The sequence below is a fragment of the Lepidochelys olivacea genome (assembly GCF_965140295.1).
Source record: "Lepidochelys olivacea isolate rLepOli2 genome assembly, chromosome: 14".
Classification (NCBI taxonomy): domain Eukaryota; kingdom Metazoa; phylum Chordata; order Testudines; family Cheloniidae; genus Lepidochelys; species Lepidochelys olivacea.
The window spans coordinates 387,323-406,582 of record NC_140424.1 but is presented as its reverse complement, the minus strand read 5'-3'; the positions used below and the strand labels follow the sequence as shown (position 1 = coordinate 406,582).

Below are 19,260 nucleotides of genomic sequence, written 5' to 3'. Positions count from 1 at the left end.
TATGGCGTCCGCACAGAAAAAAGGCGCGGAACGATTGTCTGCCGTTGCTCTGACGGAGGGAGGGGCGACTGATGACACGGCTTACAGGGTTGGCTTCAGGGAGCTAAAATCAACAAAGGGGATGCATGTACATCAAGGAGTATTTCAGGCAGGACTTCACGGAGGGTTCCAATAAGAAATGGTGCACCTAAGTTATCGTTCTTATTGGAACAAGGAGGTTAGCCTGGCCTCTGATTGATACATGGCTAGATTTACCTCGCTGCACCTTCTCTGTGAGTGACTGCAGTGTGACCTAGAGGAATGAGTCCCCTAGACAGGGGAGGAGGCAAATGAGTACAAAACAAATCTGGTCTATTTCTTGTTTTGACCCACTCCATCTATCTTTTACATCTTTGGCTGGCAGCAGACGGTGCAGAAGGACTGCATGCCATCCACATCTCATGGCTGCTCGGCAGAAGATGGTACGGTACGACTGCTAGCCATCCTCATCTCTTGCCTGCCTGGCAGAAGATGGTACAGTACGACTGCTAGCGGTCCATATCGTCTGCCCGCTCACCATAAGACGGTTCAATAGGACTGACTGCAGGACTAAAGAGAATGACCTGGTCAAGTCACTCCAAATTTAGTCCCTGCGCCCATGTCTGCCCAGGCGCTCCCAGCCGACGTGGCCAGGAGCACCTCGGACACGACGAGGACAACTACCAGTCGTATTGCACCGTCTGCTGCCAGAAGGCAATGGGTTGCTGCTACTGTGCAGCAAAGCCGTACCACATCTGCCAGCACCCAGGAGACATAGGGTGACGGTTACCTGAGCGGGCTCCATGCTTGCCGTGGTATGGCGTCTGCACAGGTAATTCAGGAAAAAAGGCGCGAAATGATTGTCTGCCCTTGCTTTCACGGAGGGAGGGAGGGAACGGGGGCCTGACGATACGTACCCAGAACCACCCGCGACAATGTTTTAGCCCCATCAGAGTGCTCCATTGTGACTGCTCTGGACAGCACTCTCAGATGCCCGATTGTTTGCTGTTGCTCTGATGCCAGGAGGGGCGACTGAGGACACGGCTTACAGGGTTGGCTTCAGGGAGCTAAAATCAACAAAGGGGGTGGCTTTACATCAAGGAGTATTTCAGGCAGGACTTCATGGAGGGTTCCAATAAGAAATGGTGCACCTAAGTTATTGTCCTTATTGGAACAAGAAGGTTAGCCTGGCCTCTGATTGATACATGGCTAGATTTACCTCACTGCACCTTCTCTGTGAGTGACTGCAGTGTGAGCTAGAAGAATGAGTCCCCTAGACAGGGGAGGGGGGGAAGCAAATGAGTACAAAACAAATCTGGTCTATTTCTTGTTTTGATCCACTCCATCTATCTTTTACATCTTTGGCTGGCAGCAGACGGTGCAGAAGGACTGCATGCCATCCACATCTCATGGCTGCTCGGCAGAAGATGGTACAGTACGACTGCTAGCAGTCCGTATCGCCTGCCCGCTCACCATAAGACGGTTCACTAGGACTGACTGCAGGACTAAAGAGAATGACCTGGTCAAGTCACTCCAAATTTAGTCCCTGCGCCCATGTCTGCCCAGGCGCTCCCAGCCGACGTGGCCAGGAGCACCTCGGACATGACGATGACGGCTACCAGTCATACTGTACCATCTGCTGCCACAAGGCAAGGGGTTGCTGCTACTGTGTAGCAATGCCGTACCGCGTCTGCCAGCACCCAGGAGACATAGGGTGACGGTTACCTGAGCGGGTTCCATGCTTGCAGTGGTATGGCATCTGCACAGGTAACTCAGGAAAAAAGGCGCGAAATGATTGTCTGCCCTTGCTTTCACGGAGGGAGGGAATGGGGGCCTGACGATATGTACCCAGAACCACCCGCGACAATGTTTTAGTCCCATCAGGCATTGGGATCTCAACCCAGAATTCCAATGGGCAGCGGAGACTGCGGGAACTGTGGGATAGCCACCCACAGTGCAACGCTCCGGAAGTCGACGCTAGCCTCGGTACTGTGGAAGCGCTCCGTCGAGTTAATGCACTGATAGCATTTTCTGTGGGGACACACACACTCGAATATATAAAACCGATTTCTAAAAAACCGACTTCTATAAATTCGACCTTATTCCGTAGTGTAGACATACCCTAAATCTTTTTAAATAAATCTCTTCCTCTATAACATTAACCCAAAACTCCATATCTCAAAAAAAAAAGTTTCCTTCCTTTTGAAGAGATGCTGCATCTGAGAGCTAAAACCATTGGTTGCTAAATTTTAACATGTTCCTTTTATGTAGAGGTGCAAAGCTCCTGTGCAAACTCCTAATTCACATTGCTCTTGTCTTACCAGACCCAGAAAATCTAGAGCTTGCATTTGAATGTACATCTCTCAGTCCCTATAAGTCACTGTCTCTCTCTTCCCTTCAGGAGACCCTGTTTACAGTTAACATTCCCACAGGATAAAGCTTTAGAAGCGTTCTGGTTTGGCGTCTGGGTGCAGGTTGCCGGGAGGTCCATGATGCTGTTTCAATCTCCCATTACAGCAGGAGATGGCAGTGATCAGTGCAGAAGTTGCACTGCAACCTGAGGGTAAGGAGAGATGGACTGCTGCAGCTGTCACGTAGGTCTCAGGCTAGCCGGTGTTGAAGTCAGTGGGCAGCCTCACCTGTAAGTCAATTTTCTGATCTAAGATTGTATCCAGTAAAATGGCAGACAGCTTGGTCTCCATTTCTTTAGCCTTTTACCATAACAGGTTAATGTGTCTGAATTCACACTGTTGAAGTTCTCTGCGATATGCAGAAAGATTTGTTTATAGAATGCCTAGGGACAGGCACTATGAATCAGACTCTGCAGGATGCACATAGAGCACCAGGGGCAGGCATATATATGTAGCACTGCCTGAGATACAGAGAGATCTTGAGAGACTGTTTCTGTTGCAGAATAAAGAGTCTGCTGTCTGTCCTTTCACAGAATTCACCACTAGGAAAACAGGATGGTCCATCTTGTAGTTAAACCCCTGGACTTGGGACTCAGGAGATTGGGGAAATGTGGTCTAGATGAAATTGCTACAAGGTGGGTGCACAAGTGGTTGCAAGACATTATTCAGAGAGTGGTTATAAATAGTTCACTCTTGAGGCAATTCTGCTGGACACCTGCAGAAAATGTCATGCACTCCCCCTCCCCCGGTGCCGAGAAGTTCTGTGCTTCCCTGCAGAAAATGGCAGGGAAGCTGCGTGGGGGCAGGAGGACAACCATGAGTGCAGTGTTTTTTTGGGGGGACTGTCCACCCAGAGGCAAGGCATGGGGGGCACATGTGGTTACGTGCCACTTCTCTCCCCATTTCTGCAAGTGCAGAGCTGCCCAACTAAAGGAAGCTGTGTCTGGGCTCCCCTGACTGCAGCTGAACGCCACCTCCTGGGTCCTAATGCCAGTCGTGCTCCCCTTCTGTTTGCTGGGAGCCCTCCTGTTTTCAGTGCAACAGTGAGTGCTAGCTGTGGGGCTGGGTAAGGCAGGGTGGGGGAAAGGGGAATGTGGGAGTGAGGCATAGGTGCTGGAACTAGCAGTGTGGAGGGTGCTCCTGCACCCCCGGCTTGATGTGGTTTCCATTACATCCAGGGTTTACAGTTTGGTTGAATGGCTCTCAGCACCCCCACTATACAAATTGTTCCAGCACCCATGGAGTGAGGGGCAGGGGATGAGGCATGGGGCAGTGGAGATGAGATGGGGAAGAAAAGGGGTTAGGGGAATCCAGGGGGGGAAGTAGGAGCCCAGCCTGCAGCATCCCCTTGGCAGCAGCTGGGGCTCCCCCGTTAAACAGGCCTGTCGAACCTCCCTACACCTGGACCTCCCTCTCTCCCCCCGGACAAGTCCCCCACCCCACTGAGCTATAGCCAGCTGCACCTGGACCCCCAAACCCTTCACACACACCCCTGCACCTGGATCCCCTGCAGAGTCCCATTACCGCTGCACCTGGAACCCCCCCAATGAGCCCCTGTGCGTCCAGATGTCTGACTGAGCAGCCTGCACCCAGATTGCCCCCCACACAAATCTCTCACCCCACACCTGGATCCTCCCACACTAAGCCCCTCCACACTTGGATCCTGCTGGGCTAAGCCTGCCCCACACCTGGTGCAGAGGAGCAGGGCCCTGAGGTGTTCCTGGGGCAGGCTCAGCCCTTGCACTGTCAGGGTTGGGTGCAGCCTCACTGCTGAGTCCCTGTAGCGGGGGAGGTTGGGGCTTCAGGATGATGTCCCACTTCAATGCAGCCATTTGCCTGTGGTTCCACAGTGCCATGCCTTAGTCACATTTATTTATTGACAAATAACATTTCCATAATTATTTCTGTGGTGCAGAATTTTTAATTTTGTTGGTGCAGAATTCCCTCAGGAGTAGGTGTATCCATTGGGGGTCTACTGGGGTCTGTCCTGGATCCAGTACTAGTCAGTATTTTCATTATGAGTAGGGTAATGGAGAGTATGCTTATAAAATTGCAGAGGACACCAAGCTGGGAGGGGGCTCAAGTACTTTGGAAGACAGGTTTAGAATTCAAAATAACCTTAATTAGAGAAATGGTCTGAAATCAAAAAGATGAAATTCAATAAAGACAAGTGCAAAGTACTACACTTAAAAAGTAAAACAATCAAATGCACAGCTACAACATGGGGAATAACTGGGTAGGTGGAAGTATTGCTGAAAAAAATCTGAGGGTTAGAGTGGCTCACAAATAGAATATGAGTCACCAATGTGGGGTGTATTAACAGAAATATCATCTGTAAGACACTGGAGGTAACTGTCTTGTGCTACTCGGCCCTGGTGACACCTCAGCTGGACTACAGTGTCCAAGTTTGGATGCCACAGTTTAGGAAAGATGTGGACTAATTGGAGAGAGTCCACAGGCAAGCAACAAAAATGATACAAAGTTCAGAAAATCTGACCTATGAGGAAAGATTTTAAAAAACAAAAAAAACCACCCATGCCTGTTCATATTGCAATAAGAAGACTGGGAGAGGACCTGATAACTCTCCAGATATGTTAATGGCTGTTATAAAGATGACTGATCAATTGTTCTCGACCTTCTCTGAAGGTAGGGCAAGAAGTAATGTCCTTAATACGCAGCAAGGGAGATTTAGGTTAAATGTCAGGAAAAACTTTCTAACTGTAAGGATAGTTAAGCTCTGGAATAGGCTCCCAAGGAACGTTGTGGAATCCCTGTCAATGGAGGTTTTTAAGAACAGGTTGAACAAACACCTCTCAGGGATGAGTCTAGGCTTACTTGGTCCTACATTTCTATGACTATGAATTCCTGGTTCTGCCAGATAGTGTGTGACCTTGGACTAGCCTCTAAGTGTATCTGCTCCCCACTTATAAAATCTGGATATTATTTCCTTTTGCCCACCATTTGTTTTTGTGTCCGAGACTCATTTCTTTGACTATAAATGTGTACGCAGCCTAGCACGCTAGGACCTCCTGTTCAGGGGCACCCTTCAGGTTCTATTGTAATAACTAGTAATTATTTATTACATGTAACACTTCCTATCCAACTCTGTCATTAGAGTAACACTACGGAGAGTTAGTCACTGAACGCTGCTGTCCTTGAACACTTAGCTTCCTTCCTGACCTGAAAATGTCATTTAAGTGACCTTCACCCTATATTCCTGAAGAAATATTAGTTTAACACTCCAGCAGGATGTTCTAATATCAAAGATTTATTCCCCACTTTTAAAACAGCACATGAAGGGTTAATGTACAACAGGCAGTTCATGACTTTAGTACATCATCTTCCCCCCACCCCAGTGCAGCATTTTCAGGCCAGGGTTCTGGCTGAGTCCTTTAAAGTCTTTAAAAGACATTGAGAACTTTAGTTGCATCCTTTTATTCAAAGGCAGGATATTTCCCTGAGTAAGCAGCTTTTCCTTAAATAAAACTCATCCAGACCTTAGAACAAACCTGTGGAACTACTCCAGGCTTCAGATGGTGCTCTGGAAATGGCAGATTCTTTGGCCGAGGGAAGCAGAGACGCAGATCCAGCAGAATCTAGTTTGAAGGCTTACAGTACAGCGTCAATACCCTCTTTCAGTCCAGCAGTTTCCTCCACATCTCCTTTCTGTGTCCTTTCAATCTCCTGCATCTCTGTTTGGCCACTTTTCCACAGAAGGGACTTTTCATATTTGGTTTTAAAAAGTAATCCATGACCTGACAAAGAAAGAAGCGAAATAATAAATTGACACTGAACTGCCTGTTCAGTGGGGAACAGAGCAGGCCACTGCCTTGGGGTAACTATATGCAGCTGTAGAAAATTTATTATGCTTTTAGCTTGGAGATGATGCACCCTGAGGCTTCAGGAGGAAGAGCAGATGCTGGTGTCATGTTCGTGCTCTATTACAGAGGCCAGTGCTAAGTAAAACATTTCCATGAAAGCTAGGACCCTCAGGATTTTAAACTAATATTTCTAAAACTATCACAATTATGCATATTAACAAAGGACTTTAAAATGTCATACCGCTTTCATATGTATTAATCACTCATTTTGACTTGGACAGTTTGTTTTTATACAGGCCCAGTGGTGCTGAAGAACAGGACGGAGTGGTGGGGTCTATACTTGCCTGGACAGTCTGCAGTCTCTTTAAATGCTCTTTTCTTACAGCATCCTCGGCACAGATTAAACACACATTTGTTACCCTGGAAACAGATACACACCAGTTAAGTCAGTGGAAAAAAAAAATCTTCACTGAACTGCTTATGGGAAGCATAACTGCAAGGATGCATACGCAGGGCTTCTGAAGACAGCTGTCGTGGTCTGGGTTCCTGCAAACAGTGATGGGGACAGTCAGTCTTCAGGCTGCTGATAAAGGATATGGAGACCGGGGCCAGGGGAGAAGGGAAATGCAGAAATTCAGAGCTGCCTGCTGGATAAACGCTCTGTGCTTCTAGGTGATGATAACCATCCCAGAACGATTATATTCCACCTTCCAGGAATTTCTCCTGCCAATGAGGAAATCCTCTTGATTAATATCAAATACGTGTAGGAAATTAAGATACTCTGAAACCCTTTCTGAAAGGGTTTCAATACTGTCATAACTGGAGTTTGTCCTGTTTCTCTTCAGAAGCTCTTATTTTCTGTCTTTGTTTGCTGCTCCCCTCATTAATAGTCATCGTTCCAAGGAAATCATTTCCCCTTTTTTTTTAATTCCTAAAATTGCCCAAATCATGGACAGTAATAACATAAGGCATGATCCATCCTCTGAAGGTGAGAGAAGATGAGTCATGGATATTTTGCAACTCAGGAATGGCCGACTGAGTGCACAGGAAGGGGAAAAATGTATCTGCCAGTTTTAATATCTGTAAAGCTCTTTTCTGGCTTTCATTGTTGGGGGAAGTTTGTGCAACATGATTTGAGTGCAAACAGTTTGAGATGGTGCTACAGCAGAAAAAACTACTAAAGGTACTCTTTACTGTATTAAGTTTATTGACAAAACAATAAACTTAGGACCAGGGTTGCGCTGTTGTATCTTATTCCAGCAAGTCAAATTTGAACTGTGACAGGAGGAAATCGGGAGGCCTGTCGTCCTTGTTTGGTCTGAGTTGCCCCTGCCCACTGCTGTGTGAGATCAAAGAAAAGAGGTGCATGTGTACCTTGAGGGGTTCAAGTGTGCCTCATTTCAGTGCTGAGTTCTGCAAATTGTCAGGCACAGTGCACAGATTCTTTTTGCAAGGGGGCTTGTCAGTAGTGAGGTGTGGTATGAGAGTGGTTTGTGGGGGGTTAGTGATTAAATGAAAGTATAGCATTAGCTGGAATCCTGTGGCTGAGAGTGAATGGTTTGTAAAAAGGGGATGGTGGTGTTGTACGCTTTTTCACTTGTGACTGTTTCTGGGGCTTAGGCTCAGTATTCGCGTAGGACAGGCATACGTAGCTCCTGTTCCACAGAGGTTGCCTAAACTTGAGTTTTGCCTTAGCAACAATATGACATTAGAATTTGTCCTACAGTTGCATATAGTCCCTGAGAATTCTGCAAATATGAGTCATATTAAAAAGGGCAGAGTTAAGGGTGCAGGCATGTGTGCCTTATCACTTCAGTTCCTGGTTTTTCAGACATTTGAGCATCACTGACTGTGATAGCCTGGACAAGCATGCAACAACCTGCATCACTAGAACATGACTAATGAAAGTTTTTTTTGTCCATGAATTTTGTAATTTTATGAACATTGTTTTCTGGAGGAATGCTCACTCCAGCAGTTGTAATTATCACATAGGTTTGTCCTATAAATCCTCCTATGGTTTGGTTAGGTACTCATCCCTCATGCCTTTCCCATTATCTCATGTCAGGCACGAGTGACAGGTAGGTCAGTACCTTTAGCCCCATTTTACAGATGGGGAAACTGAGGCAGAGGTGTCACGATTTTTCTAGTGGGTCAGTGACAGAGCCAAAAACAGAACCCAGGTCACCTATGCTGCAATGACAAATCCGGCTGCAGTGCATAAGGCTGAGTTCATCTCAGTTGAATGAGAATACTTCCTGGAGGTGTAAAGAGTGTCAAACAATAGCTCCTGATAAGTTGGAATGGCTCCATTTAACTCCCTTGGTACACTCATCCAGCCTCCCCCTCTGCTGGTGCTTGACAGCATACCCGTTCTCAATTTCTCACCTCACTCTCCACACTAATGCTTGGTGTATGCTTGTTCTCAACTCCCCCCATAACGGGTCAGGGCTTCCACAAATTTTGATTCACATGATGAACTAAACGCCCCTTCAGCAGGACAGGGCCCCCAGCTTGCTTACATGAGTAGAGGCAGGGAAAGGGCTTCAGCCCCACCCTGCTCCTCCACCCCCCCCGACCCCCCCGAGAGCCCATTCCCATGAGATGCAGTAAGGAGAAGGGATTGGATTCCCTCCCCAGCTTCTGGGCTCCCCTTAGAGCAAGGGGCTCAGACTGTCTGACACCATCAGCATGGCAGGGGCCCTCAGAGCTGGAGGAGTGTGGAGCATCACTGTTCCCTGTAGTTCTCCCCACCCTCTCACCTGAGTCCTAAGCACCTCCCATCCCTAACCACCATTTAGCCCTCTCCCCTCCCAGCAAATATTTGGCTATGTAATTTCTTTTTTAAACTAGTGTGGGTACCTTCCAAATGTTCTGCTGTGTGCAAATGATAAATAAGATGCCCCTTTATGAGAAGCAAGGTGTGGCAACGGGTTTGTTTCATTTTTTTCAGATTGCTGCCAAGGGTGGCTACTGAATTTATATTGGTTGTTTCTAGCTCAGGTTCAACAACCAGAGCATGTCTCCTGGAGCCACCTCCATCCTGTGACAAGGGCTGGCTCACCACCCTGTCTACACATGCACAGTGTAATCCCTTGGGCACATTAGCACGAGACTCAACACGTCGTTGAATAACATTTTCAATATGTTTCCCCGGAGGGGCTGTGGGCCTGGGGAGCTATTCAGTAGCTAGGGTAACTGTGAACACTTCAGATCATGTGGGTAAAAACTCAGAGCCATGGTTTGACCACTGCCCCCTTCCCGCCTGACAATTTGCAGGAAGACACATTGATATGTCAACCTTATGAAATACTTCTTTTCTTCTTTGTATTGCCCGAGAGAGCTGTATGTCTAGAAACGCTTTCTCAAATGACCCCAAGTTTGGATCACTAATCCTAGCCCACAAGCCCATGAGGCACCCCAAATTGCACTCTGAGCTAAGTAAGCAAGCCAATTTTAGAGCACTTGTAAGAGCTGGCTTTTAAACATAAAGGGGGCCTACAGCTTAACTATAGTAGAGCTGACATTCCCCTCCAGTCAAGAGGCCTGTGAGGCTTTCTGTTCTACTCAGCAATGAGGAAATGCTTTTATTAAAGATCTTATGTGCTCGAGAGAGATTTTTTTTTTTTCTGATTAACAACTGCCTCTATACAATGCCCCAGTTTAGTCACCCCACTTGAGCCCTTCCCTAAAGCTCCAGCTACCTGGCTAGGAAACCTGATAAAACATGCTTATGGATCAATAACTTGCTTGCCTTATTGTTATCTAGTTACTGCTTCCCTCACATTTGTTTGTCTCATCTACCTGTGTCTTGCCCTAACCTGAAGTCTAAAATCTTTGGTGCAACGACTGTCTTTTTATTCATGGCTGTATATAGCCCAGTACAATGAGCCCCCCCCCATCATGATTGTAGTCCCCCTGCGCCCTAAAGAACAATAATAACCAGCTAGATACACATCCAAAATAACACTTCTTAGTGACGCACTCCACTGACCAAATACAAGTCAGACTACTACAGGACGTAGAATTCTCAGTCAAATGGGCTAAGGGAAAGGCCAACTGTGAGTGGAAAGCATCATAACTGCTTCTCAAAAAGTAACAGCAAAAAAGAAAAAAAATTAAATACGTCAGAAGCAGGAAGCCTGCTAAACATCCCGTGGGGGGACACTGGATGATCGAGATACTAAAGGAGCATTCAAGGACAAAGGCCATTGTGGAGAAAATGAATGAATTCTTTGCATCGGTCTTCATGGCTGAGGATGTGAGGGAGATTCCAAAACCTGAACCGTTCTTTTTAGGTGACAAATCTGAGCAACTGTCCCAGATTGAGGTGGCATTAGAGGAGGTTTTGGAACAAATTGATAAACAGTAATAAGTCACCAGGACCAGATGGTATCATCCAAGAGTTCTGAAGGCACTGAAATGTGAAATTGCAGAACTAACTGTAGTCTGTAACCAATCATTTAAATCAACTTCTGTACCAAATGACTAGAAGATAGCTAATGTGACGCCAATTTTTAAAAAGGACTCCAGAGGTGATCCTGGCAATTATAGGCCGGTAAGCCTGATGTCAGTACCAGGCAAACTGGTTGAAACTATAGTAAAGATCAAAAGTGTCAGACACATAGATGAACATAATTTGTTGGGGGAGAGTCAACATGGTTTTTGTAAAGGGAAAATCATGCCTCACCGCTCTACTAGAATTCTTGGGGGGGGCGCGACACGAAGGAAGGTCAACAACCCCGTGGTACTCCTGAGGGCATTCTGCACCAAAAAAAAAAAAATAAAAAATTCTGCACCCAATATTTTGAAATTTTGCAAAATTCTGCAATTTTATTTGTCAAATAAATGTGGAGGCTTCAGCATGGTATTAGGGAGCCTAGGGCACTGGCTGCACAGAGGTGGGAGATCACTGTGCAGCTTCCCACCAGGACACAGACTCACCGGTGAGGCTATACCCAACCCTGAAAGGACCGGGCCTGCTCCAGAAACACCCCAAGGCCCTGCTCCTCTGTGCTATGTGCACCAGGTGTGGGCAGGCAGGCTCAGCAAGGGAGGATCCAAGTGTGGCGGGGGATCCAGCTGTGGGTTGAGAGGGTTCTATGTGGGGCAATCCGGGTTCAGGTGGCTCAGGGGGGGATCTGGATGCAGAGGGGCTTGTTGGGGAGTTCTGGGTGCAATGGTAATGGGACTCTATAGCAGTGTCCAAGTGACGGTGGTTGGGGCTCAGCAGGGGCGAAGATAGAGCTCAGCAGGGGGTATGGGTGTGAGGGGTTTCAAGAGGGGTCCAGATGCAGCTAGTTAGTGGTGTGGGGGGGGGGGGGAGGAGATGGGCTCATTGGGAGGGGAGTCTGAGTGCATGGGAGTGAGGCTCAGCGGGAGAGAGTCTGGGTATGAGGGGCTTTGGAGGCACAGGGGTTGAGTGGATGAGGGATCCCTCCCCGAACAGGGATCCCTCCCCCTACAGCTGAGGAGGGATGGCTGCAGGAAGCAGGGGGCAGGGAAAGGAGTTTGCAGAGCTTCCTTCAGCTGAGGAAGAAATCTGGCGATGGGCCTGACCCAGCCCCGGATGCTGTGCACGGGAAGAGGCAGTACCATTCTCCCCAGCCCAGTGGGGATGAGCAGCTGAGCCCAACGGAGGCTAGGAGCCACCAGCTGGGTCTTCCCCTGTCCAGCCTCTTGCCCCCCCGTGATTTACCTCTCTGCTAGCTGTCCTGGGCCCCCGGAACATACTGCTGGGGAGGGTCGCATGACCGCTCTTGTGGTTTCCCTTTGCTTCCCCATCAGAAAGTCATTATTCTGTGAGGAAGCAAAGAAATCTGTGAGGGACATAAATTCTGCTCATGAGCAGTGGTGCAGAATTCCCCTGGAGTGATGTGGACAATGGGAATCACGTGGATATAGTGTACTTAGAGTTTTAGAAAGCCTTTGATTAGGTCCCTCCCCAAAGGCTCTTAAGCAAAGTAAGCTGCCATGGGATAAGACGGAAAGTCCTCTCATGGATTGGTAACTGGTTAAAAAGATAGGAAACAAAGGGTTTCCCACTCTCACAGATCTTGGGAGACAGGCCAGTCCTTGCTTACAGACAGTCCCTCCAACCTGAAGCAGATACTCACCAGCAACCACACACCACACAACAGAACCACTAACCCAGGAACCTATCCTTGCAACAAAGCCCATTGCCAACTGTATCCACGTATCTATTCAGGGGACACCATCAGAGGGCCTAATCACATCAGCCACACTATCAGAGGCTCATTCACCTGCACATCTACCAATGTGATATATGCCATCATGTGCCAGCAATGCCCCTCTGCCATGTACATTGGCCAAACTGGACAGTCTCTACGTAAAAGAATAGATGGACACAAATCAGACGTCAAGAAGTATAACATTCAAAAACCAGTTGGAGAACACTTCAATCTCTCTGGTCACTCTATTACAGACCTAAAAGTGGCAATTCTTCAACAACAGACTCCAACGAGAGACTGCTGAATTGGAATTAATTTGCAAACTGGATACAATTAACTTAGGCTTGAATAAAGACTGGGAGTGGATGGGTCATTACACAAAGTAAAACTATTCCTCCCCCCCCATTCCTCAGACATTCTTGTCAACTGCTGGAAATGGCCCACCTGGATTATCACTACAAAAGGTGTCCACCACCCCGCTCTCCTGCTGGTAATAGCTCACCTTACCTGATCACTCTCGTTACAGTGTGTATGGTAAGACCCATTGTTTCATGTTCTCTGTGTATATAGATCTCCCCACTGTATTTTCCACTGCATGCATCCGATGAAGTGAGCTGTAGCTCACGAAAGCTTATGCTCAAATAAATTGGTTAGTCTCTAAGGTGCCACTAGTACTCCTTTTCTTTTTAACAGTAGCAAGTATAAATGATAATGTGAGAAGAGATGACCCACCACCTTTGCTTCTCTCAGACAAGGCAAAGGGCACAGAGCTCACCCACCTGTAGCAGAACCTAATTCACAAGAACAAACAGAGTGAAATCCCAGTGCCCTCTCAGTACTCAGAGAAATAAACCAACTAATTGTGCAACCAACAAAAATCTTATTAGAGGGAAGCTCCTGCTTTTTAATCTAAAGAACATCTGTGTAACTAAGGGCAACATTTTCCACATACTCAGGACTGAATAGTGCCCACCTGCCTGGTCTGTATCCTACCATGGCCTCATATGGTGGGATTTTCCCTTTACTGGAAACAGATCAAAGTTTCTCATCGCTCCAGCTTTCTATTTGCTGCAGACCTTTTCCTTAAGACTATGGGTATGTAGACTCTGCAATTAAACACCCATGGCTGGCTCATGCCAACTGATGCAGGCTCGCAGGGCTCGGGCTAAGAGGCCGCTATAGACGTTTGGGCTCAGGCTGGAGTCCGGGCTCTGAGGCCCTGTGAACAGGGAGGGCCCCAGAGCCTGGACTCCAGCCTGAGCCCAAATGTCTACACCACAATTAAACAGCCCCTTAGCCCGAGCCCTGAGAGCCATGTTGGCTGGCATGGGCCAGTTGCCTGTGTTTAATTGCAGTGTCACATACCCTAAGTTTCTGGTGTCTAAGTATTTTAGCAGCACTGTACCCTCCTGGTTCAGCCCCCTCAGTGATTTCTCACTTTTCATGGGAACAGCTGTACTCTTGAAAAAAATATTTGTATATTTTTGCACTTGGATTCCAAATCCTCCTGATATTCACAGAATGCAATAGGTTTCATTAATAAATAGGACTGTCAATTAATTGCAGTTAATTACTTCTCCTAACTCAAAACAAATTTAACTCAATTCAAAAAATTAATCATGAGAGTTAAAAAATTAATCGAAGTTTTAACCACACTGTTAAACAATAACAGAATACCAATTTCAATTTATTATAAATATTTTTGGATTTTTTCCTATAATTTTCAAATATATTGTATTCTGTGTTGTAATTGAAGTCAGTGTACAGGGCTCACTTTAATCAAATATACAAATATTTGCACTGTAAAAAAGATAAAATAGTATTTTTCAATTCGATGATAAGTACTGTAGTGCAATCTTTTTATCATGAAAGTGCAACTTACAAATGTAGAATTATGTAAAAAACCAAAACAAAAAACCCCCAAAACACAGCACTCAAAAATAAAACAATGTAAAAACTATAGAGCTGACAAGTCCACTCAGTCCTACTTCTTGTTCAGCCAATCACTAAGACAAACAAGTTTGTTTACATTTACGGGAGATAATGCTGCCTGTTACTTATTTACAATGTCACCTAAAAGTGAGAACAGGTGTTCGCATGGCACTGTTGTAGCCGGCGTTGCAAGGTATTTACATGCCAGATATGCTAAACATTTGTATGCCCTTTCATGCTTCGACCTGTAGATTGCAAATATTTGTAATAAAAAATAAATATAAAGTGATCACTGTACACTTTGTATTCTGTGCTGTAATTGAATGCATTTGAAAATGTAGAAAATCATCCAAAAATGTTTATAACAAGTTTAACAGTATAATTAATTCTTTTAATCTCACAATTAATCGCGATTAATTTTTTAAATCATTTGACATCCCTATTAATAAACCTTCCCAGTAGTGAAGTCTGGATTTGATCTGATATCCCACGAACAAATGCCTTTTCATTAGTGGAACCTTCAGCACTGATGGGGGTTAATTTTCTCTTCTAATAAAGGGAATAGATCAAAATCCTCCAGTTCTGTCTCTGCCACTACCAGGCACAGATATAGAGTTTGATTTTCATTTAAATCTGATGCAGTCTGATCTGTGCCTTGCCTTTCATTAGTATTTTTTCCTTTTAATTTCCTGCTGTCACGGCAGACCAACTGCCCTTCCCTACTCAGTCACTGGAAAGTTTAAAATATCTGTCTTGTATACCTATTAAGAGAATCACTCAGATATTTAATTCTTACAGAAAGCTACAAAAATAACCATAGTATGAGCTTTATTACCTAGCAAACAGAGGAGTTCCCATGCTGCAATTTGTAAAAGTTCATTTGGTCAGAGATTTGCTTCCAAGTGTGCTTGGGGGACTGATATTTAATAATGTAACAATCTTTCAGATGATTTAGCAATTCAGACTGCTGACCAGCATTTGCTGAGAGCAATAAACCACCAAGACTGCTCTTTGCAGGAAGAAGAGAGATTAAAGTATCCAGAATAATCTATTTATGTCATCTTTACCCTAGGTAATAGCTTCACCTCAGCATCTGATATAATCACTTGCCTAATTAGCACAATGGCCTTTGCCTGAGAAGCAGATATATTGTTTGCATTTCATCAGAGTTTAAACAGCATCCATTACTAGAGACTTGAAAAGGGATGGACCTACCTTTGGGTTTCCACAATGATCACATTTTGCATATTTAGCTGGAAAAGAGAAACAAATTTGGTCTATGAGTATCCCAGACAGTGAATGATATTTAAAAGAGAACAGCAAATTCAATGCTCCAGGGTGACCAACCTTTGCAGCCAGAAGGTGCATTTTTTAGGAGCAATATTTTATACACAGAAACAAATTAAAAGGGATTAAGAGATTTTGTTGACGTTTTAAAAAAATTATCTGAACTAAGACCAAACATGGAAATATCAGTCCCAATGAATTTGTCTGAGAAAGTTATAAAACAAGTTGGGGAGAGGAGAAGAAAGGGGAGCTGTTTAAAACAGACACTGCATTTCAACATTACACAATAGTGACTGCAGTTGTTATAACAGAGTTATAAAGCACTCTGAGATGAAAGACCTGATTTCACTGTGAAACTGGTGATAATCTGCCCCTTTCATAATAAATCCCCCACTTCCTGGTCAACTCCACTTAGACTGAGTTTCCTGTTCCCAAGGTTTCCCAAGCCCCTTTCTGCTCTAATTGTAGGAAACTTTCCCCAATTGCATAATGGGAATAAAGAGGAGGAGAAGGAGGAGATGGCTTTATACTAAAAAGGTAATGCTAGCAGCCTTCCCCCTTCCTTGTGCTGATCAGGATTAGGACAGGTTTCAGAGTAACAGCCGTGTTAGTCTGTATTCGCAAAAAGAAAAGGAGTACTTGTGGCACCTTAGAGACTAACCAATTTATTTGAGCATGAGCTTTCGTGAGCTACAGCTCACTTCACCGGATGCGCATCCGATGAAGTGAGCTGTAGCTCACGAAAGCTCATGCTCAAATAAATTGGTTAGTCTCTAAGGTGCCACAAGTACTCCTTTTCTTTTTGCGGATTAGGACAGGTTCTCTTACGTTTCAAAGATGGATCAAAGCGTTTATTTGGATTTCTCAGTTTTTTCTTTTGTTTATTCTTTGAGAGAATATCAGAGTTTCCATCGTCCTCATCCTCCAGGGCTCGTTTCCCTCGCATGCCTCCTTCGCTCCCACTGGTTCCATTTTCCTTGCACATCTCCTTTGGCCTGAAATGGTTGAACATCACTGTAAGTTAACAGAAGGGGACAACTTTGTTCCTTTGACAACAGTGCTTTTACAGAAGTCTAGGCAAAATGCACTGTCTATCATGGCTATGTCACAGGTGAGACGCAGCCCTTAAAAGCATGGAAAAAAAGCTCAAATATTAGGGTTTTTATAGAATAGCTCAGAGTTCTGAGCCTGCTATTAAAGCAAAAAGGCAGGAGAGCAGTATCTAGTGTGTGGTGGGCAGTTAAATTAGTCAGTTCCATAAAAAGCTTTTTGTTCTCAGGGTAAATGTTTGTACTGAAATTCTCAGTCGGGTAGTCTTCTCCTGCAACCCAAGTTTTCCCCCTAGGTAGGTCATGCTAACAGTTTAAAAAGATCTCACGCAAAACACACAATCATCTCCGATATAAAGGTTTCAGAGTAGCAGCCATGTTAGTCTGTATTCGCAAAAAGAAAAGGAGGACTTGTGGCACCTTAGAGACTAACCAATAGGTGCCACAAGTACTCCTTTTCTTTCTGATATAAAGGGCATTCAGTCCCCATCTCTACTCCATTGGCAGATCTAGGTAACAGATGAATGCTGCCTGTAACTACAGCACATTGTCAAGTAGCAGTATTTGCTTCACGTGCAGGTCCTTATTCTAAGCTTCATTTGATCTATTTTATTTTTTACATTTTAGAGGTAGATAATAAACTTGAGGAAGGAACCAAAAGGGGAAGATATTTTTTTGTGAATTACTCCCCTGCAAATACCTTACTTTGTTCATTGAGATGTCATTTTTAAAAACTATCCAGTTTTTTTTTTTTTTTTAAACAATCTTTCAGGGCATGAAAACTGGAAATGTGTATTCTGAGATGGTGGCACACGTGCATCCTTGTCCAGTGAGTTCTCCTGGGAGCAGTGCTAGAGTAGGCAACTTACCCTGGCCTGACGTATGGCTGACAGATCCAATGGAAGAAAGGCAATCCTCCTTTTGGCTTCTCTCCTTCTTTCTGATTAGCTATTTCCTCCTGCAGGACACAAATTACAACCAATGATACCTATTCAATTTGCCTAGATGCCCCCATGTCATTACTACTTTAAATTCCTGGAAAGGCACAAAAATTTAATTAAATTTACACACACCAACAGTTACAAATGAAAAAACCCACCCTCAAATAAAGCTATGGAAAAAACATAGCATATCTGAACACTAAAGAAAGAAATTTAAATGGGAGGGGCCAGTACAACATTTAGCTAGCCAGGCTGTGATGGTAGGTTACAAAGTTCCAAGACTGCATGAATGCAGATCAAGTGACACCATGAACGCATGTGACACCAGCAGGTTCCCTCCAAGTAGGGTCAGTGTTACTCCAGCAGTTAAGGCCCAAGTTGTTACCTGGCATCGTAATTTCAGGTCTCTGTTGACATCTGCAATGCCCTCTAGTGTCTTCGCTTTTGCCAGTTCTTCACGAAGCTGCTGGTAAACCTGCAGCCTGAGACAAATCACAAACATCCAGTTACTTTCATTCACCATTTCTAAATTGTGGAGACTGAACAATTCCTTTACAAGAGCTTTTTGTAGCCTTTTCTTGACACATTTGCCAATTGCCAAGAGTTTAGCTATTTCATTCTTCAAATATTATCTTCTCTGACTTGGTTCTGCAATTAGGTCAAAATGTGAACTCTGTGATACCATGCTCATTTACACAAGAGAAGACTGAAGTCCTAACATTATTAGGAATATCATATTAGTGGCTGGATATCTATAATCAGATTTCATAAGGCTAATTATGTCTGCTGACATGCAGAGCGAAGGGGCAGGCAGGTACTTCTCCAGTTTCAGAGAGAGAAAGAAAGAATCAGTTTCCCAGGGATATCTGTGAAGGTTAAAGGCCTCAGCAAACATCTTTCTCTCCATGCAGAGCCAAGAGAGGCTAATCTAGCACCAGCAAGATTGGCCAACCTTCTCCCAAAAGGCAAAGTACTTCTACGCACGGTGAACTCTCAAAACACTATAGCACTGTGGAGATACTCACGTGTGATGCCAGAGCTTGAAGAGATGAGCTCTGACATAAGACAGCGGGCAAGGATATTGGTGCACTATCTCCAGGTACTCCTCAGTCATCTCCCATACCACAGGGTTTCGTCCCTCAAACAGAGCTGGGTTATGAAGATTACCTTCTGGGGAATAACAAAGAGGAATTCTAAAAATTTCATTTCAGGGTAAAGCAGGTGGCACAACCTCTTGTGTCCAAGAGCTGGACCAGCTGTGGCCTGGCCTGGCCTGGCCACCCAGGAGGGATCATTAGATCAGCAGGTCTGACCTCTTGTAGAACATAGGCCATTACATTTCACTCAGTTACCCCTGTATTGAGCCCAATAACTTTTGTTTGGCTAAAGAATCTCTCAGGAAGGTATTCAGTCTTGATATGAAGACACCAAGACCTGGAGAATCTACCACTTCTCTTGATAGTTCATTCCAATGGTTAATCACTCTCACTGTTTAAAAATGCGTGCCTTATTTTTAATCTGAATTTGTCAGGCTTCAGTTTGGAACCATTGGTCCTTGTTATGTCTTCTCCACTAGATTAAAGAGCCCTTTAGTACTCAGTATTTTCTCCCCA

General features: G+C 45.0%; 1 protein-coding gene across 2 annotated transcripts in view; it reads right to left on the bottom strand.

The window, feature by feature from the left end:
• Positions 1-5,676: 5,676 nt before the first annotated feature.
• The window catches only part of DUS1L (dihydrouridine synthase 1 like), a 28,598-nt gene continuing 15,014 nt past the window's right edge, over positions 5,677-19,260 (bottom strand). For both annotated transcript variants that reach the window (XM_084646495.1, XM_084646496.1), the window contains exons 8-14: positions 18,673-18,817; positions 18,033-18,129; positions 17,576-17,664; positions 16,486-16,652; positions 15,586-15,623; positions 6,595-6,670; positions 5,677-6,184 (exon numbers count right to left, since the gene is read on the bottom strand). In XM_084646495.1, the coding sequence (XP_084502621.1) occupies positions 6,039-6,184; positions 6,595-6,670; positions 15,586-15,623; positions 16,486-16,652; positions 17,576-17,664; positions 18,033-18,129; positions 18,673-18,817 (758 nt within the window). In that variant the 3' untranslated portion in view covers positions 5,677-6,038. The remainder of the gene's footprint in view (positions 6,185-6,594; positions 6,671-15,585; positions 15,624-16,485; positions 16,653-17,575; positions 17,665-18,032; positions 18,130-18,672; positions 18,818-19,260) is intronic.